At 42.5% G+C, this 22,583-nt stretch overlaps 1 protein-coding gene across 2 annotated transcripts in view; it reads left to right on the top strand.

Moving 5' to 3' along the window:
* LOC123510036 overlaps positions 1 to 22,583 on the top strand; it is a 276,684-nt gene that overhangs the window by 168,676 nt on the left and 85,425 nt on the right. For both annotated transcript variants that reach the window (XM_045264773.1, XM_045264772.1), the window contains exon 3: positions 2,254 to 2,342. In XM_045264773.1, coding sequence (XP_045120708.1) covers positions 2,254 to 2,342 — 89 coding nt within the window. The remainder of the gene's footprint in view (positions 1 to 2,253; positions 2,343 to 22,583) is intronic.

Here is a 22,583-nt window from a genome sequence, read left to right on the forward strand (position 1 = left end):
CTAACATCATAATATAATGACTCAACATGCAAATCCAGGTCGCTATTGGTCAAGTGTCCAAGCTCACTTGAGCCTGGGTGCTGCCTTACAATACAACATTCGTCTTGGAAGACGCACTAGTATTTTTCAGGGTATTTTTTAGGAAAAAAAGTGCGTCTTGTATATGATAATACATGCCACCCAGGATAGGGATTTTGCAGAGTAAAAAGATGTTATGAACCAAAAAGTTGCCAGCAACCAAACAATTGCCTTTTGGTGATACCACACTTATTGTCCCTGTGCATTATACAATTACACTCTGTGCACATCCCATTGAGCACAAATGTCATGCTTCCTCTTTGCCTCATTAAATGGCTACAGTATAGACAGAGCAACCCCAGAAAGCCACCACATGGAAACATCCAAAATAAGCACCAACACCACAGTGCTGATCATAAGAGTATGCTGCCCTCGTGAAAGCGGTATACACTTACGATAATAAAAGAATCACCCTTGAGTATTGCATGAATTTAGCAAGACAAAAGAGTATGCATTCTGGGAGTTGGCTGAACTTTGTCTGGAGTCCCCACACACAATTTCTGTCTCCTCAGTTGTGCATGTGGCACATTGTGAAGTGGATTTTAGTGATCCTTACTGACATACATTGCATTTTCCCTTACCCACCTTTGCATTTCCACACCCTGTAACTCTAACATGGGTAATAATAAGCATTTGATGCAAGAAACTATTGCCCAGTTCATTGGTTTGAAGAAAGCAGGCCGCTAAACTAAAGAAATTTCATAGTTAGTTGGTGTCAGTGTTTGATCAATGTGCAACTGGGTGGTGAGGTTTAAGGAGGAGGCTCGTGGGAACACCCTGACACATAAAAAAGTGTGGTCGTAATGTTTCTGAATACTTGAGGATTACTTTCCTTGCTCTTAGATGTGGGTTACATTCTATTTATCTCTTTAGAATGGTCTCAGCCCTGGGGAATGTTTTCTTGGACCTATGATCTTGCTTTTTGTGTGTGGGGATATTGCCACAAGCCTCCTCTCTAAATCTCGCCACCCAGTTGTGCACTGATCGAACACTGACACCACCTAACCATGAAGTTTCTTTAGTTTGGTGGCCTGCTTTCTTCAATCCAATGATCTGGGCAATAGTTTCCTGCATCAAATGCTTATTATTACCCATGGTAGAGTCACAGGGTTCAGAAATGCAGAGATGGGAAGGTAAAAATGCAATATATGTCAGGAAGAATCACTAAAATTCACCTCACACTACCATGTGTGGGGACTCCAGACTAAGCTCTGCTCACTCCCAGAAGCATACTCTTTTGTCTTGTTAGATTCATGCTGTACTTGAGGGTGATTCTTTTATCATCATAAGAGTATACCACTTTCACAAGGGTGGCATAATCTTCAATGATCACTGTAGTAGCTACTGTGCATGCAGCCATGTCTAAACACTGGAATTGTTCACCAAATACTGAATACTGGTAACAGTACACTGTCAATCATGCATGACGTCACGCACAGGGCAGAAATCTGTGGAAGAATTGACATTGGCATATTTGTAATATTTGATAGTCTTCATAAAATAAACCTGAATGATTTTTAATTTCATAAGAATGGATGTGTCTGACCCATTATTATTTTTTATTATCTGAACCATTTAAAGGTTAATAATTAGGCTTTTAGATGAGGGAATTTGGAATTTTCTGTATTTTCTTGTACACAGGAGAATTTTGATGTGCACTCCATACCAGTATTATGTTTAACTAAATGGAAATTCCTATATATGTCACATTCAGAATGCAAAAAAACCTAAGGTCTTCTCTTTGAAAGATTTGGTGAGGTTGAAATGTGAGAATCTATCTTTAAGTATCTTCAAAGTCAGTGGCACTTTGTGCAATTAGGAAATGTAAAACTGTGCTTCTAGAGCAATTTTTTTTCTTTTAACATATTCGGACTTAATGATCTGTAGTCAGGTCCAAACACTCCAGCAGTCTTAGTAACATCTAATTATGTTAGCTACATACAGTTGCAATTGAAAAATGAGGTTAAAGCTTTTGCAATAAAAAGTGCAGCCTTGCCTATAAGTATCCTTTGTGAGGAATATTGACACTGTATCACAATATAAGTAGCATTTTCCTCCATCCCTACAATTGATCTCAGCATCCCAATTTGATAAACACTGCTTTAGAGGAAACTGTGCCCAGAGTTATTTTCTTATGAATGGAAAAGAACTGATAAATTTCAAATCTTGTTTCAGATGCTCCTGGCTTCAGTCCAGTGCTAAATCAAATTTCTGGGCTCTCAGGGAGGAAAGAAGAGAACTTAAACAAAGTATTAGATGTGAAGGTTAGTACTATTCCTTTGTTGTTACATATACTAATTACCCATATGTAATTACATATGCCTATATGCCATTATTCCCACACTACAGCACAGAAAATCAACCTGCATCTCTATATACAGTAAGTCCTCGTTATACGGTAGTTCTTTATCCGGTAAATTCATAGTTACGGTATTTGGAAATTACTACCCTCAATTCAATATATGGTAAGAAAAATTCACAGATACGGTATCCGCTTGTCATCAGAGAGGGCCCAGCATGGGGTAGCAGGGGTGATGATGTCATCCATGCCACACCTCATTGCCACTCACAGTACTAACTTTAACTTGACCATCCTTGGAGGCTATTATCTCTTCCCCTCCCCCCTTTTTTTTTTAACTGCATTGCTTATCACTTACATGCATTACTAATTAGATGAATAAATGGAATATTAAAGGGTCTATTGTAAGCACAAATATATTCATAATAATCATGGCAAACACTAAAAGCCTACTACCAGCGGCAAACCATGCAGCAACTGATAAAGGGCACAGATGGGCCTGGCAAGCCCACTATCAGTGAATGGTGGAAGTAGTATAACATCAAGCACGCCTTAGATAACATCAAGTCATCTTGGGACGAAGTGAAGACGTTTACCATGAATTTGGCGTGGAATAAAGTATGGCCAGAATGAGCGTATGACTTCCCAGGCTTCAGTGAAGATGACATCGGTGTGATCAGAAATGACATAGTAAATCTGTACCATAGGGCTGGGTTCAATGAAGTTGATGATAATGATATTCAAGATCTTTTGGAAAGCCATGCTGAATGTCTCAAATGACGAACTTATAAGAGCTAGACAAGGCATCACAGGAGGCAGAAAAAGAGGGACATGAGGAAGAAGAACTTGTGCATGGCCTGGATATTAAAACTCTTAGAGAATGTCTAGGTGGTATCGAAAAAGGTCTGGAAACCCTGAAGGAACGTGACCCAAATCCTACCAGGAGTAGCAAAGTGGCTCATGACATAGAGAAAAGTGTCAACATTTATCAAGAAATCTATGATGGAAAAAACAAGAAAAACTAAATAGTCCTCTATCTACTCGTTCTTCAAGCCAGTCGGACATGCCGTCCCTGTCACACCTGCCGACCCTGCTACAGATGGCCCTTCCTCAATAATCTCTTTCTTCAAACCATTGAAATGTGCTGACCCTGCTACAGCTGGCCCTTCTACATCTGCTTCCGACAGTGCAGATGATGACGTCTTATCCTTGTCTGCCCACTCAGCGGAAGATGAGTAAGGGCTGAAATCCCCACTGTGCCTTAGCCTAGGGAAGGACATCATCTGATAGAATACATGGCGATTGAAAGGTAAATAAAAACATTTTCTGTTTATTTCTTTTGTGCAGTACTTTACTTTTTTTTAATGATTATTTTCATGTATTTTCATTTCTGTAGGGGTGACTTTTGACGTGCTGGAATGCATTCCCTATTATTATATGTTATAATGGGTTCAGCATACAGTAAGTCCTCGTTTTACACTAGAAATGCGTTCCTCAAAAAGCTATTGTAAACCAAAATTAGTGTAAACCGAACTCGTTTTAACATGTATTAGATAGGAATACGTTCCAACTCAGTATGAAAGTCAATCGAAAAAAGTAAACAAACATTTATCTCAACCTTCAAGGTTTCAATAATAGACAGGGCCTTTTCTGAAATGAGGCTTAACGAGAGTGGGTCATGCTGGTGTGTTTGGTTGTCTATCCAAATTTTAAGTAAACCCTCCACCCGATCCATAATGGGTTCCCGATGTTTTGTCAGCAATTTTACCTGCAGGCTTGAAGCATTAGCTGCTGCCTCCTTAACACTTGAAGCATTCCTCAAAACAGTAGCAACTGTTGACTGTGGTAAATTTAGGGAATGGCTTATGGCTGATTAGCCTTCCCCAAGTTCTTTTCTCTTGACTATATCAAGCTTCATTTCCAATGTTAAACTTTTCCAGGCACGTTTAACCTTACCCACTTCTTCACCAAGATCCAAATTACATTTCAGTGACATTTTGGACAGGAATTGGTCTTAAATGCAGAGAATAATGTAAATAAACACTGAGCACAGTCTCACTGTTATTTGTCGTGGTAGCGCGAAAGTGACTGGTTTGTTGTTGGTCCGACTTGGTTGCAGTGCAGCGCCACAATCACAGGCGGAGGGAATTTCAAATATCATGAGTGCGAAATTTTTTTCGTAAATTGAAAAAATTGTAATTGTCAATTATCGTATCTGTGAATTTATCGTATACTAAACTAGGTGTAAAATGAGGACTTACTGCACGGTAAATTTGATATGTGGTAAGGTTTTCAGGAACCCATATGTACTGTATAATGAGGACTTACTGTATAGAGATCGTGCCTATAGAAGTTCCATGTCATCTCCGTGCACATGTCCACTGGGAACCACCAGCCCAGCTGGCCAACCATACCTCTGATCCTTTCTGTGCTCGGCACAGTGTTCACATGTGCCTCGTCTTGCTTCTTTCTGCCTTCCTTTTGTGCCCACTTCTTTGTTGCTTCCATTTCTACTCCCTGAGTTGCCATGGCTGCTCAGAGTTGTGTTGGATGCAAGAGGTGGTTGCTGGGCGAGGCTTTATAGCCGCATTCCCACTGTGTGTCTTGTCGGCCCGCCATGTGTTCAGCCGAAGACCGGTGTAGTGAGTATTCCCACCTTTCCCTTCTTCAGTTCCAAGCGTATGTGAAGGATGCTGAGAAGTGTTTTGCTAAGGAGAAGAAGCGGGCCAAGTTGTCTGGTGGTTCCAGTGAGAAGCATTCTTGCCAGCAGGAGCTGACTTCTGAGGCCCCTTGGTCCAGCAGGTTTGTTGTTGTAGAGGCTGATATGGCTGCTATGAAGGCTTCTATTGGCCAGTTGTCAGCGAATCCGTGTTTTCAGGGTTTGCGGACGGCAGAGCAAGTGTGTGCCCTCCCCCCAGGTTGGTGCCAGGTGTAGCGGGACCCCGGTCTTCCAGGAGTGAGTGTGGTGCAGACTCGTGCTGTGTCAGGTGCTTCCAGAGAGTTTTCAGGTCTTGGTGGAATGAGCTTGTGTGCAGCCCCACTCCCTGGTGTGGCTCTGGGATTGAGTGGCTTGCAGGCTCCTCTGGATCCTGTTTCTTCCGTGGCCGGTCCTGGGTTCGTTGGATTGAGTCTATGTGCTGCTCCTCTCTCTAGTAAGGCCTCGGGGGTTTGTGGGGAGCCAGCTCCCGCCAGGCCAGTCTCCTCCTTGGGACTTGTTGGTAGCGGAGAAACGGGACTTCATGCAGCACCACTCCCTGGTGGATTGCCGGTTGATGGCAATTTTGCAGGCTCAGCAGGCGTGTCTTCCATGGGCCTGCCTCATGCTGATTTGTTGCATGGGTCAATGCCCTCGCAGGTCCCGCCCTGGCCAGTTGATGTGGGTGTGGACCCTGGTGGCTCAGTAGTTAGTCAGGCTGCTGCCACGGGCTGGCCTTCATTTTCTGAAGAGGTGGACGAGGTTTTTGATGATGTTCCCCTAGGGAAGGCTGGCTCTGTGGATGAGGAGGGTGCGTCCTCCTTTCGTGAGCTTATTACCTCAGTGAGAGAGTCCTTGGGTCTCCCCATCCTCTCTTCTCATGTCTCCACTTTTCAGACTGGGGTTGACCACACCTCTGGGACTTCTTGGCCTGGCCCCACTCCCTGGTCCCACTGCCTCATTCTCCTCTGGCTCTGGAGGTTTGCAGGAAACAGCTGGGCTGTTCCCTGGGGATCTCTAATCCAGCTTCTGCCAAGCTCGCCTTGCCCAGGAGGTGGGCTTCAAGGGCAGAGAGGTGGTACACTCCAGAAGGAGATTCTCCTTTCAGTGATGAGTTGGTTCATTTAGTGGAGAGTAAAGATCTGTCTGTGAGTCTTCCCTGGCATTTGGTTACTCAGTTAGAGGGTATTTTGAGTACTCTGGTTGATTTCACTTCCTGGACAGATCAGGTTCTGGGGGCCTTTGCTGGCCTTTCCAGTGCTGCCTCCCAGAGGGGTTTGGATTGCCTGAGAGCTCTTGCCAAGGCAAATTTAGATATTATGCAGCCCTGTGAAATGTTTCGTTTGAGGAGGATGATGTTACACAGGCAGGTTGTGGTGAGAAACCTCCCTAATACTTACGGTGATAGAGAGAGACGGCAGTTGATGTGTTCCTCCTTTGGCCCCCACCGTTTTGATGGTCAGATTCTTGCAGCAGTGGAGCAGAGGGAGTTTGAATCCTCGCAACGGTCACTTGTTTCCCAGATTGCTCATGGCTTGGCTTCCTCAGCTCGGGGCATCAGGGTTAAGGCCAGTGGGGCTGTTGGTTCCCAACGCCTTGCGCCAGTTGCGCCTCCTTCGATTCCACCCCCTCCTGCTCCTAAGGTCAGCGGTTCCTCTCGCTCTCAAGGAGTCTTCCATGGCTGCTCAAGGGGCCGTCAGGGCTCTTGCTAGGGACGCTGCGGAGGTGCCGCTGTAAGTTGGAGCTTGTCTGCAGCGGCACTGGCAGGAGTGGGAGAATATCGGGACCTGCGAGTGGGTGGTCAAGACCCTTTGGTATGGTTATGTTCTCCCCTTCCTCAGTGATCCGCCCCTCTCAAGCACGCCTATGAAGTTTCTGGTGTACAGGAGGGCTCGGACCATCATTCAGCTCTGGAGGCTGCGGTTTCCGAGATGCTGGTAAAGTGAGCTATAGAACCAGTGGTTGACCCTCAGGCCGGGTAATATTCTCGTGTCTTCCTTGTGCCCAAGTCTACAGGGGGCTGGAGACCGATTGGTGACCTTTCGCTCTTAAATCGTTTCCTGGTGGTGACCCACTTCCGTGTGGATACAGTTTCGTCAGTCCTGGAGTCAATGGGCGAGGGCGAGTGGATGGTGTCCTTGGACCTGCGGGATGCTTACTATCAGGTTCCTGTCCACCCTCGATCATGCAAGTACATGCGATTCGTCTGGCAGGGCAGAGTTTACTAGTTTTGGACTCTGTGCTTCGGCCTTGCCACGACTCCCCAGGTCTTTACCAAGGTGATGGCTCCCGTGTTGGCTTGGGGCCATCACCTTGGCATACCCTTGCATTGCTATCTGGACGATTGGCTAGTTTCTGGTCCTTCTTGGGCTTCATGCCTTGATAATGCCTGGTGTCTTCTGCTTCTGTGTTCTTGGATGGGGATTCAGGTCAACTGGGCCAAATCTGATCTGTTTCCTAGCCAGAGGAAGCAGTTTTTGGGTATGGTTCTCGACACCGTTAGAGCTTGAGTCTTCCCGTTGCCAGATCAGGTGAACCGTTTTTCAGGCAGTAGCCCGACAGTTTCTGCTGGTTAAGGCTCCACCAGTGCCCCTCTGGAGGTCTTTGCTGGGACATCTTGCGTCCCTAGCACGGTTAATGCCAGGTGGGTTCCTGCGGATGTGGACTCTGCAGTGGTGCCTCAAGGGAGCTATAGAACTGGTGGTAGACCCTCAGGCCGGGTTATATTCTCGTGCCTTCCTTGTGCCCAAGTTCATGTCTTTTGGGCTGCTTCCGACCCGGCGAGTGGCTCCAAATCATCAATGTTTCTCAGATGCTTTCCAGCTCAGGTGGGGAGCTCACTTTGGGGATTTTCTGGCTGCGGAGTCTGGACTGTGGAAGAGTAGGGCTCCACATAAATCATGCGGAGCTTTTGCCAGTCTTTTGGGCTCTCCAGAGTTTTTGGCAGGCCTTGTTGGTATCATTGGTGTCTGCGATGTCCGACACCTTGACAGTGGTCGCCTATCTCAGGAAGTCCGGGGGTACTCGTTCCGAACCTCTGTCAGCCTTAGCAGCGACGATTCTCCAGTGGTGCAAGAGCCGTTCCATCTCTCTGTGTCCAGATTTCATTCCAGGACGCTGCAGTGTGAATGCAGATGTGCTCAGTCGGGAGTGGACCATACATCCCAAAAGTTGCAAGAAAGTTCCAGATGGGGGGGTCTCCTCTGGTATATCTGTTTGCCACGGCACTGACTCGTCATCTGCCCCTGTATATATCTCCTCTTCCGGATTTGGGAGCCTGGAGACAGGATGCGTTTTGTTTTTCGTGGGACGGTCTGGATCTGTATGACTGACTTTCCACTGTTCGCTCTGATCTGCCATATTTTAGTGAGGGTTTGCGAGTTGCGGGCTGTGCAAATGACACTAGTTGCTTCTCTTTGGCCTCAGGCAGACTGGTTTCCTCTTTTGCTGGACCTGCTTGTGTACAGTCCCTGGGTTCTTCCCATGTGGCAGTCTCTCCTTTGACAACCTCACTGTCCCCTCTTCCACAGTTCTCCAGAGAAGCTCCATCTTTACGTGTGGCGACTCTCCGGCGTCTCTTCCGAGCGTGAGGGTTTTCGCGCAAAGTTGCTAAGTTCATGTCTCGACCAGTCAAGCAGTCGTCCACCTCAGTTTACCAGGCGAAGTGGAGAATCTTTTGTGATTGGTATGAGTTGAGGGGTTTGGATTCGTGCTCTGCCTCTGTAGTGCAACTAGCAAAATTTTTCCTTTTCCTTTTTGAGTCTAAGTGCCTGTTTGTGTCAGTGATTTGGGATTATTGTTGTGCCTTAGCTCCTGTTCTGCGTCAGTCATGTATAGACCTTTGCACCAATCCAGACCTTTCTTCTCTGTTCTGCTCCTTTGTGGTCTCTTGTCTACCTTGTTCGCCTCGGTTACCTGTGTGGGACCTTTCTTTGGTCCTTCGGTCCTTGTTATGTCCTCCTTATGAGCCCTTGCGGACAGCCTCACTGAGAGATGTCTCGCTGAAGACTGTGTTTCTTTTGGCGCTCGCTTCGCCTCATCGGGTTAGTGGGCTTCACGGCCTGTCGGCTGAGGTGCGTCACTCCAAAGGTTGGTCTTCCATGACCTTTTCCTTTGCCCCCAACTTCCTGGTTAAGAGTCAGTGTCTGGGCCAGCATTCCTTCAACGAGTTCACTATTCCTGCTCTTCTTGATTTTGTTAGGGAGGACGAGGAAGACTGCCTTCTTTGTCTGGTTCGGGGGGTCCGTGAGTATCTTCGCAGGACTAGGGATTGTCGGCTGGCCTGCTTTAAGTTGTTGGTCACACTTTTGGATCCCAGATGAGCTGTCCACCCTCATACCTTGTCCAAGTGGATTTATTAGGTGATTCGGGAGGCCTATGTGATTGTCTTGGAGGAAGAGTTGCGCCTTCTGGAAGTTAATGCCCATGAGGTTCGGGCTATTGTAACCAGTGTTCTCTTTACAAAAGGTAAGTGTATGGTCTTGGTTCTCAAGGCTGGTATGTAGAAGAGTATGACCACCTTTGCCTCCTTTTACCTATGGGATGTTACTCATAGGTATTTAGATACTTTTTCCCTAGGGCTGATAGTTTCAGTACTGAGGGTTGTTCATTGATGCTGGTTTAGTTTCTTTCTGGATTTCCCTTGTTGTCAGTAACAAGATTCACAGATACAGTATTTTTCCGTTTTTGGGGTGTTGGCGATTTTGGAGAATGTGTTTTCCACCTTTGGGTTTCTGTTACATCCTCCCACCTATACTTGAGAATCTGGGATATGTACTCGTAATTACATATGTGTAATTAGTATATGTAGCAGTAAATTCGTTTTTTTAAAGTAAAACTTTTTTGGTGAATATACTTAACCATATGTAATTACATAGTAAGAGGTTCCCTTCCTTCCCCTATGTGTTTATGTCAATTTTGGCAGAAAGAATCTGAGGTATGGTTGGCCAGCTGGACTAGTGGTACCAGGCATGCATGTGCATGGAGGTGACATATTTTTATAGGCATGATCTCTACATAGAGGTGCTGGTTGATTTTCTGTGCTGAATGTGAGAATAATGGCTTATAAGCATATGTAATTACATATGGGTAAGTATATTCACAAAAAAATGTTTTTACTTTAAAAAACTATTTTTTACATTGCCTCTTTTCCATTCTAGTGGAACTTTCCCTTCATTTATTGAACTTGTAATTATTTCCCAACTTGGATCCAGTAGTTGCTCTTTACATTCTTTTAACACCCAGCCTGATATACCATCTGGCCCCATTGCTTTTCTTACATTCAACTTATCCAGTAATCTTGAAATATCCTCTTTGTGCACTGTGATTTCTTCTAATTCTTGACAATGCAATGTCCTCTTAGGTTTTGTGAAATCTTCTACAGGGAACACCGTTTTGAAGCTCTCATTTATTATTTCACAGATTTCCTTCTCTGTTTGGTATGTCTTCCCTCCATTAATTATTTTTTCAATTGTTTTCTTGTTCTTTGTTTTGCCATTTATAAACTTGTAGAAAAGTTTGGGTTTGTCTGCTTTCATTCACCACATCTTTCTCAAAGTTTCTTTCTTCTCTCCTTACTCTACTATATTAATTTTTCGCATCCCTGTACTGCCGTCTGTTATAGTCATTTTTCTGTTGTATGAGTTTCTTCCACGTTTTATCTTTTGCCATTTTAGCTTGAATGCATCTAGGATTGTACCAGGCATGTATTTATTTCTCAACTCTATAAACAAGTACAATTTATTTTTTTACTCCTTCATTATATTTTTGTAAGAATATTTCATATTTCCCTTGTACAGTAATACTCCGCTTAACGAACGTTTGTCTAACGAATTTCTGGTTTAACGTACTATATATAGTTAAACCAAAAAGTCTGCATAACATATAACCACATCCATTTTAGCGAATTTTCTGGGTTTGAATTTGCCAGGTGAGGGACTGAATGCGGCAGCTTCGCTGTGATTGGCTGGCGCCCCGCCTGTCTCTAATGCTCCTGGAGCTGGATCCAAGATTCTTTAACAACCTCACAGCAACCTCCTGCCGCGAAATGTCTTCCATGAATGCTTGGAGGGACGGTGACGAGGTTGCTCTGAGGTTGTTGGGAACACCATCTCTGGAGGTGGTGTTACTGTCTTATATATACATCTATGTTCACAAAACAACATTTCTATCACCTTTTTACAAACCTTGCCCCCAAGAAAGGATTGTTTTGTAATGCATAAAGTGAAATCTTACATGAAATACCAAAAAATGAAGCAGAGATGATGAGATTGGCCACAGATGGCGGAGACTCCGGCGACTTGGCTGCTGCTTCTTCTTCTTGTGATCTTTTTAGCTTGGCATGTTGTCTTTCACCACAATATTAAATTTGTTTCCACTCCTCTATTGCCTGCTATAATGGGTATCATATCTTAGTATTCATATACACTCATGCCATGAAGATAACCTTGACTTCGTGGCACTGAGTGATACCAAAATTACTAATGAAATACCGTGGTATTTCATTAATAATTCACTATCACTCACTGCCACGAAGTCGAGGTTATCCTCATGGCATGTGTGTATATGAATACTAAGATATGATATCCATTATAGCAGGTAATAGAGGAGTGGAAACAAATTTAATATCGTGGTGAAAAGCAACACGCCAAGCTGAAAAGGTCACAAGAAGAAGAAGAAGCGGCCAAGTCGCTGGAGTCTCCGCCGTTTGTGGCCGATCTCGTCATCTCTGCTTTATTTTTTGGTATTTCATTTAAGATTTCACTTTATGCATTACAAAACAATCCTTTCTTGGGGGCAAGGTTTGTAAAAAGCTAATAGAAATATATATATTTACTGTGTATATATATATATTTATATATACACGAAGGTTCCGGTTTACGTTGGTTTCGAGTTACGTCAAACTCGTAGTTACGTCAGTCCACTATAAGGCAATTTAAGATTAAAAAAATTGAAAATTTATAAATCGTAAAGCGCGGGATATATTGTTATTGTTGGCCGCCAGGCGTCACTAGTGGTTACCCACCACACCGCCCGCCTCACACTTGAATACAATAACACCCTGCCTCAGTTCCACTACATCGTCGCCCCTGGCAAGAGTGTTATCCTACTTCTGCGTTTAGTGGCACCAAAGAGAAAACTTCTTAGTGACAGCAGTGATGCTAAGAAAAGGAAAATGGAATGAGTGAGCGAGTGAGGCAGCAGCTGTGTGTGAGGGAGGGAAGAAGAAAATGGGAAGCCCATTGCCATGCCAACGGGGAGGTTGACGACCTTGAGGGCTCGCGCACCCACCATCACAACAATAACAACTCCGAAGCCTTCACCTGGGCACACGACACTCGCAGCTCACTTGCACCGTCTGCGCCTGTCTGCTGATCCCTATTGCCCTTTCCTATTGCATTTCTTGCTCCGCTGCCCACGCTTCTACTCCCACCGCACTGCAGTACGCTCCCAGCTGTCTGCCCTGGTCGTCACAACATTCGACCTGCCCACCCTCCTGGCGGCCTCAGGTGTCTACGCCTCTCGGCAACCTGCAGTCCTTCGCGTTCGTGGCCCTAATCAACAACAAAACAAGCTTGTGTTTCATATTCCTACATAGTTGTAAATAATATAACAATATGAGCCTTCCCGAGCCAGAGGGTACCAACCCTCAAAAATACGAAAATTGAGTTAAAGGCGGGATCATGTTGTCGAAGGGTGTAAAAGTCGTATGAAATTGTCGGCCAAGTGAAATACGACCATATGGGTACCTATACGAAGCCTCAAAGTGGAGTGATAATGCGTAAAAAAACGCGCGAAAAACTTCTCCGATCTGCGAGCCAAAAGGTACCAACAGCAGGGAGTTAAAGGCGGGATCATGTTGTCGAAGGTGTAAAAGTCGTATGAAATTGTCGGCCAAGTGAAATACGACCATATGGGTACCTATACGAAGCCTCAAAGTGGAGTGATAATGCGTAAAAAAGGTCGCGACAAACTTCTCCGATCTGCGAGCAAGAAGGTACCAAGAGCAGGGAGGTGTGGCTGAGCCTCGCTGTGCACTCCCCAATCAGCGGCGAGTATTCTCGTGACTCATAGCTTTCGGAGTTCGTTGCAGGTTGCAATCGTGCTATTCTAAGTGAAGACTTATTCTTACTGCAGGTAATATATTATACGGTATTGTATTTTCTAATTTTAATTCATCTAAGATTAATTACACCACTTCTCAAAGATTGCTCATAATGTCACACAAATTCAATCAATGCCCTTAGAAATGTTAAGCTCATCTCCGTAAATCCTTATCTCCGTAAATCCTTCATCAATGTTAATCACATACAAATAAATCCACAAACATTAGGTGCCAATTTCACAGCTGATGCATCTCAATATCAACTCAATGCTTGACTTCTATAAATGCCCATATAATGTATACACCACAATATATCATATGTAATTATCTCCTCAATATGATATATCTTAATGCATCAACTGTGGAATTGCACTACACATACATAAAATCTTAATATAACATCCTAATAAATACACATCCTATATTTGTTTCCTCCTTTCACTTAAATGACATAAACATTGTCTTAGACTGCATTAACAACTATAGAGCTTTACTCACTAATACAAGAAAGAGTCTGTCCATGACTCAAATGTTTCTTCTCCTCCTCTCGGCCACTGCCTTCTGCTTTCTCCTCTCGTTTCTGCCAAGATTCTAGAGTCTTCTTGCTGGTTTCTGCTTATTTTAAATACTCAAGGTTTCGTACCTTTTCTCCACGCCCATTTTACCATCTACCATTCAGAGATCAGACATGTGGAGGTCCACGTGTGACAATGTAAGGACGAGAACACATACGAAGGTAATGTAGAAACAACCTTAAACGTAGTATACACAACATTGCCTTACTGGTGTTTCATAGGCTCAACTTTTCCCTAGTCTCATAGCACGTTCACCATTGGTCTAAACATGAAATACTGCTTGTTCATTGGCCATTTAAAACCACCAATCCTGTTTAACTACACGTGGGGAAACACGTGTTGACTATACTACTCTCCAACATCGTAACCAGAGTATTTTGTTTTGGGTGTTTGTTTGGGTCTGCGTACCATCTGATGCCTGGCTTCCCTCTCTCTTGTTAATGTTTGGCCTCCCACTCTCGTGTTCGCAGCAGGGTCCCTTTTACAATTCTCCCGTAGACGTAATTATTTACATCCTTGTGTGTTCTTCCACTGCTGCATCACGCTATGTCCCACCAGGCTGTGGCATGCCAGGTTATGACATACCCCCATCCTTAGTAGCGCGTCCCGGCGCTAACTGCTAGTGGTGAGGGCATGCGTGATAAGCGGTGTCCCCTGTTTTGAGCTGGCGTTGTGTGCTGACAGTCACCTGGGCTGGCGCAGCCTGTGCCAAGCCAAGGAGTGCACAGGGTCGGTAGATGCGGTAGGCCACCAGGCCGGCCGCGATGACCCCAATAGGCAACAGGATCCAGAGCCAGTCCTTCCAGTTGTGCCAGTCGAGTGCCGTAGGAGGGGACTGTTTCGCCAGCGGCTGCATATGTGCAATATATTTTGGGACAGACCAGGGCTCAAGACCAAAACTGTCGGGAATGCTGATATTAGTGGTATTCACAATAACAGAATGTTCCCAGGATGAGAAGGCAATGGGAGTAGTAAGGGATAAGGTTGAATAACCATAGGAGCTTCAGCAATATAATGAGAGGAAGCAGGGAGAGAAAATGTATCACTATGTATAGAACAACCCTGACTCACTTTCAGAAGGCCAGTACCATTAATAATGTGTCTAGTAGTAGGAATGGAGGAGTTTTTACAATTCACAGTAATATCTAGTGGTTTGCTTGTGGCATAATTCCACCCAGATGGCTGATCAACAAAAATAGGCTTGAAAGACTTCACAATCAGCGTGTTACATATATCAGAGACAGAAGGCTTGTGAAGAAAAATAGCAACCTCACAACAATCAGTGTTAGTGGAATATATAGGTTGGTTGGGAGGACATATCAATATATCATCAGACATCCTACAATCATCAAAATCATCAGTCAAAAAAATTGATTTCTTGCCTTGTTAATCACTAAATATTTCCTTGAAGGTTGATGCATTAAAAAAGCATCTGATTTAGAAATAGGAAAGGGAAGGGAGGTCATCCTGAAGACATCAAAGGTGTCAGCTGGAATTCCTCGCAAAGGAACGAGTAAGTAGAAGCTCAAGTCATGTAATGCAGTCTTATGGATTACACGAATAGCAGCTCTGTGTAATCCTAAATATTCTGGTTTAGGAGGAAACAATAACTCATGTTTAACTGATATCTCATCTAAAAGTTGTAGTAAAAATGCATTTGTCACAATATTAGGAGAAATATGGGTTTCCATCATACTTTGTAATCCTATCTTAAAATTAATATGATCAGCTGCAATGGATGTCAAGGCTAGCTGGACATGCAGTAAAATTTCCAGTGAAAGAATGGATTTTTCATTATTTTCTATATGTTTTTCCATCTTAGTCATAAGGGTCTTAGTAACACGGGTAGCAGTTTCTAGTTTTTCTAATGCTTGATGAACATTTGTTAGTTCATTGAGAGTGACATTGATAACATGGGAATGAACATTGAGGAGTTTTCTTTCCTCTTCTGTGAAGGAGTCTAACGATTGTAATCTTTTATGAATAAAATCAACTTGATCTTGTGTAGCAGTCCCAAATAATGTGTTTGCAAAAGATCCTATAAAATTTATTGCCCCCTTTTTTTCCTTCTAGGTTGAGGAATGTCATTGGCCACAATATGCATTAGGAAATCCTGCATTGAAGCATGCAAATTTTTAAATCTTTCTTGAAAAGCCAGGATATGCTGAGAAATCAAAGAGGTAAACAAGATAAAATCATCTCCCCTCAATTTCATCTAAATTATATATCATATTCTGAGTGATATTGTTGGCTTTTTTAATTGGCTCATAGATATCCTCCAATTTCAACAAAAAAAGGCACCACATAAGCTTGTCCAGTTACAAGTAGTTGATGGTCTTGGGAGAAACTCATCCCTTGTTGAGGAGGTGAGCTTTGGGGTACATCCCAGGCTTGAACGTATCCCATGCATAGCCCCACAGTCTGCAAAGGAACATTTCATTTTATTTTATTTATTTTCTTTTACCATATTCTAAGGGCTTATGCATTACAAACGGAAGATTCGGCACACTTGTCCTCGACCGTAAACTGTATGGGACTGACGTGGTAGCTTCACCTTGATATTCTTCTTGCAAATTCTCAGTTACATTATGAATTTCCTCATCAACACCATGACTCGCTTCTGATAGTGAATTGTCATCCGATTCTGAATCTACACAGTGCTCTACATCCCTGAGAACACTGGAAAAGGATCTAGTGTCTGCAATGTCAACTTGGTTTCCCTTGTTTCACCTGGCTCGTGTACCGGATATGCTCGTCTGACATTCGGGTTCATCTGAGGGGTAGCATTGTCTTCATGGATAATTCTTATTCTGTCAGTGTGTAATGTTGTCATCTTACCATTTCTAATGTTTCTTAATTTGACCACTACATCACTCACCTTTTCTGTCACTCTATAAGGACCTGTATATGCGGGTTGCAACTTTGCGGGGGTTCCTGCAGTGGGTACTCGGCGGACATATACTCTATCTCCAACTTGAATAGTCTTTATCCTTGCCTTCTTACATTGAGCCTTTTCATTTATTCCTTAGCTTCTTCTAAATATTGCTGACACCTAGCATATACCCTATTTGCTTTTGTTGCCATCTCCTGCTTAAAATCATCAACATTATACCAAACTTGTTCCTCTTTCATCATTTCAAATGGGATGGTTGGATCTCTGAGATACATGAGGTAAAAGGACTTTCTTTTATACTTGTGTGGTAAGCACTATTATATGCAAATGTAGCTATTGGGAGCATTGTATCCCAGATATTCATATTATCTTGCACCAAAGTGCGCAGTATGTTAATCAAGGTTGCATTTGATCTTTCAACTATCCCATTTGCTTGAGGATGGTAAGCTGTAGTTTTGCTATGTCGGAAATGCAGTAACTCAGTTAATCCCTGTAATATAGAATTGACAAATTCCCTACCTTGGTCTGTCACTAACATCTCAGGTATACCATGTTTACAAATCACTTCATCAAAAAATATTCTAGCAACTTCTGCGGCCGACTTGGTTTTCAGTGGTTTTGTAATCAAATATCTAGTAAGCACATCTATCACAACAAGACAATACATATATCCATTATCCGATCTACCCATGGGACCAACAATATCCATATGTATGCGCTGGAAAGGTCTCTCAACATCCGGGTATCTTCTCAGTGGTGCTGGGGCGTCCCCCGACCTCTTAAGCCTACGACAGATGAGACAAGACCTGCAATATCTTTCAATGTCCTCCTTCATTTTTGGCCAATATGCAAATTTCTGACACCTACTTAAGGTAATGGATGGCCCACCATGCCCCGCGGTTGGCAAAGAGTGGCCGAGGTGTACAGCAGTGTGCACAAACTGTTCGGGTACTAATATCTGACGCGTCATTTCTCCATATGTGTTGTGACTTACTCTGTAAAGCATATTATTGTCTAGAGACAATTCTGATATCTTTAACTTCTTATACCTCTTATCAATATTGTGCTTACTTAATTTTCCTTTTATTTCTTGCTCAGTTAAATTCTCTCTCATTAACTTCTTCAATAAGCCATAAAATTCATGGTTATCTTGTGACCTTATTAATTCCTTCAGATTCCAATCCACCATATTTTCTTCTGTGTTTTCTGTTATTGCTAACAAATGTTCATTTCCTTCATTTATTTCCACTTCCCTCAACCTGGATAAATGATCTGCTACCTTGTTAGCTTTTCCAGGAATATATTCCACCTTAATATCAAACTCTGCAACAGCTAATTGCCACCGAACTATCCTGCTATTTGCATTTGAGGTGGTCAACAACCATACTAATGGTCTGTGATCTGTGAGAATATAAATAGGGTAACCCAGGCACAAATCTCTGTTTACCTTAAGCCCATATACAATTGCCAGAGCCTCTCTTTCAATAGTACTATAATTAAGTTCAGCCTTGTTCAGTTTCCTGCTAAAAAAATGATAAGGGTCTTAGGTTATTCATGCTATCCCTTTGTTGTATTAATCCCCCGATGGCAAAGCTCGAAGCATCCGTCGTTAAAAAGAACGGCTTTGAGAAGTCTGGAAATTTCAAAACAACATTTTGTGTTAATTCTTGCTTCAAGGTCTTAAAAGCCCTATCAGCTTCTTCATTCCACATTATGTGGTTATTGTTCTTCTTTCCATTCACCATTCCTGCTGTTAGTTTAGTTAAGGGAGCAGCTATCTCAGCATAGTTTCTCACAAACTTCCTATAGTAGTTAGCCATTCCAATGAAGGACTGTAATTCTTTCACTGTTGTGGGGGCTGGCATGTTCTTAATAACTTCAATTTTGCTAGGCTGTGTTTTCAACCCTTCGGCTGATATAATATGTCCTAGATAATTTACACTATCCTTAAAGAAATTACATTTTTTCAAGTTTACTTTCAACTGAGCATCTTGCAAGCGTAGAAGAACCCTCTCCAAATTCTTTACATGATTTTCTAGATCTGTTCCTTGAACTATGATATCATCAATATAAACAAAAGTATCAGATCCTGTCAATCCAGCCAATACCTGATTAATAATTCTACAGAATGCCGCAGGAGAATCCTTTAAACCCATAGGTAGCACATTATGTTCATATAATCCATTAGGTGTTACAAATGCAGTCCAGGGCTTGCTTTCTTCATTTAACTGTATTTGATGGTAACCTTGTTTCAAGTCAAGGCATGAAAACATCTTTCCTTTTCCTAAGTTATGCAAAATGTTATTCACATTAGGTAAGGGGGTAAGAATCATTCAGCACATGCTGATTTAAATTCCTGAAATCTACACACAATCTAATTTTTCCATCCTTTTTCACTATGGGAACAACTGGGGAGATAAATGCTGATCTGGATGGTCTAATAATACCCTGGCTCTCCATTACTTTAATTTGTTCAGCTACCTTATCATAAAAACAAGCTGGGATGGGATAAGGTTTCTTGGACGTAGGTCTGGACTGTAACTGAATGGTGTGATAGAAAAGGGTGATATACTTGGAATGTCGTCATCACTAGCAAAGACAGAGGAGTATTTAACAACTAATTCTTTCAATATTTGATTTTTCCTTGTTCCCTCAGGATACATGTGATTAATGATTTCTGAAAAGGCCTTCATTTTATCTGTTTCATTTTCTTCTGTCACACCATTCACTGTATATTCATCACTCCCGCTTGGCAAAACCTCACTCTGACAGGACTGTAAGTAGCCTAATGTTTTCCCTGGCTCTAACGGCACATGTTCACTCGAGAAATTTATATACCTCACCACAAACCTAGATTTCTTCTTCTCCATGTCATTTTCTAATTTCACTAAACCTGGACATAAAACTGAGACCCTATAACTCCTTTAACTGGCTCGAATATAGCGATATCACTATCCACTAACTTTGTTTCTAAGGTCACATAACTCACTCGTACTCCTTGTAATATTGATGTCTGAGCTACTGAGCATTTATAACTGGGATTATCCTTTGATTCATTTGTTACTGCTTCCTTTTCACTTCTCTCAGTTATCATGATGGCATGCATCATGGGTATTTCTACAATAACAATTCTCCTTCCTTCAATATATAATTTCAGAGGTTTGGTATTTAGATTCACATTATATCTTTTCATAAAGTCAAAACCTATTATTATCTGTGATGGCAAGGCTCTATCTTCACTGATCACAAAATCATGTGTGTATATCTTACCTCCAATTGTCAAAGTTAGCTTAGTCTTTCCTGAAGTCAACATTTCATCTCCACTCGCATTGCGAATTACCTTATTTGTTGGAGTAATGTGTTTCTTTTAAGTTTGTCTACAACGTCACGCGATACAAGAGATACCCCTGCCCCGTGTCCATCAAGGCTAATACACTCTCATTTTCAATCTGAACTTCAATAGAAACATTTCCCGTGTCACTATTCACCGCTGTGATTACCACCGATTCATGTGGTTGCGTTGGTGGTAAATTGGCGTTTTTTTTGTGTTTGATATGTGGTGTATCTACGTGAGTTGTTCATGCAGTCCTTACTCGCATGCCCCTGTACCCGCAGGTGAAACAAGTTACCGTGGGCCTCGCCCTTGGTGGTATTGGTGGTAATTTCACTGTGCACTGACTCGCGAAATGTCCCCACTTGTGACATCTAAAGCATTCTATGGTTCTACAATTTTGAATGGTGTGGTTATTTCGCCCACACCTCTGACAATGTATATTTCTGACATTCTGAGGGCGATACATCGTGTGATCTGTAGTAACAGCATTCACTGTCACTGCGTTTACTGGGACAACCCTATTTTCTTTGCGTACTGCAGCGTCGTGTAGCTGAAGGCTGGGGTGTGACGCTACATATTTGAGAGCTTTTTTGTATACTAATAAAGGCTTTTTCATATCTGCATCAGCAAGGATATAAAAAAAACCTTAGGCAAGGCATTCACAATGATGGAGACAAATATATCATTATATACTTCCTTACCTGTGGGTTTCATGCTGTCTAATTTTGCCACAATCCCTTCTACTCTGATATAGAGCTCTGTTATGGTTTCTCTGGGCTGTCGAGTTACTGATGACAATTCACTGATCAGGCTTGGAAGCGATCTATCCTCTGGATAAATATCAAGGAATGCTTTTCTCACATCATCCCAATCATTTTTATGTTGCGTTGCACAGTGTGTCATATGAGTATATGCACTGTCTAATGCATATTGCTTGGCCAACTCTATCCTCCCTTCGTCTGTCCAGTTTGTCATTGTTCTATTTTCTAAATCCTTTATCCATGCGTGAGCGCTGGCGATACATTTTACATTTGGTACCGACGGGCTTCTTTCTTCACCTCCACAAAAGTATGGTAACCCAATTACCTTGGAAAAATTATCCCTTGCGTTGTCAGTGATCGCTTCCGCAATTTCCCCAGTACTAATACAAGGCGGGTTAGTGGGGGAAAACAGAGATGTAGGGGGTGACTGCGCCATTCTAGAGGTTGTGACGGCTGGCTGCTGATTCGCTTTACCGTTAAGCGATGCCGAGCGCTGACGTAATTTATGAACTATATGTTTCATCTACAATTAAGCAACATTAAAATATTCTCAATATTTACTCGTTAACATCCGCTACATCCGTGACATCCAATGCACTTGATCGAAATTTTAATTGTCTTCACTCTCAACTATACGCCTGCAACGATTGCAATTGCAATAATATCCCACCGCTGCCACCAGTTTCGGAAGTTCGTTGCAAGTTGCAATCGTGCTATTCTAAGTGAAGACTTATTCTTACTGCAGGTAATATATTATACGGTATTGTATTTTCTAATTTTAATTCATCTAAGATTAATTACACCACTTCTCAAGATTGCTCATAATGTCACACAAATTCAATCAATGCCCTTAGAAATGTTAAGCTCATCTCCGTAAATCCTTATCTCCGTAAATCCTTCATCAATGTTAATCACATACAAATAAATCCACAAACATTAGGTGCCAATTTCACAGCTGATGCATCTCAATATCAACTCAATGCTTGACTTCTATAAATGCCCATATAATGTATACACCACAATATATCATATGTAATTATCTCCTCAATATGATATATCTTAATGCATCAACTGTGGAATTGCACTACACATACATAAAATCTTAATATAACATCCTAATAAATACACATCCTATATTTGTTTCCTCCTTTCACTTAAATGACATAAACATTGTCTTAGACTGCATTAACAACTATAGAGCTTTACTCACTAATACAAGAAAGAGTCTGTCCATGACTCAAATGTTTCTTCTCCTCCTCTCGGCCACTGCCTTCTGCTTTCTCCTCTCGTTTCTGCCAAGATTCTAGAGTCTTCTTGCTGGTTTCTGCTTATTTTAAATACTCAAGGTTTCGTACCTTTTCTCCACGCCCATTTTACCATCTACCATTCAGAGATCAGACATGTGGAGGTCCACGTGTGACAATGTAAGGACGAGAACACATACGAAGGTAATGTAGAAACAACCTTAAACGTAGTATACACAACATTGCCTTACTGGTGTTTCATAGGCTCAACTTTTCCCTAGTCTCATAGCACGTTCACCATTGGTCTAAACATGAAATACTGCTTGTTCATTGGCCATTTAAAACCACCAATCCTGTTTAACTACACGTGGGAAACACGTGTTGACTATACTACTCTCCAACATCGTAACCAGAGTATTTTGTTTTGGGTGTTTGTTTGGGTCTGCGTACCATCTGATGCCTGGCTTCTCTCTCTCTTGTTAATGTTTGGCCTCAATTCTCCCACTCTCGTGTTCGCAGCAGGGTCCCTTTACAATTCTAAGTCATTATAATGTACACCGTAGACGTAATTATTTACATCCTTGTGTGTTCTTCCACTGC

Source organism: Portunus trituberculatus, chromosome 28, assembly GCF_017591435.1.
Source record: "Portunus trituberculatus isolate SZX2019 chromosome 28, ASM1759143v1, whole genome shotgun sequence".
Taxonomy (NCBI): Eukaryota; Metazoa; Arthropoda; class Malacostraca; order Decapoda; family Portunidae; genus Portunus; species Portunus trituberculatus.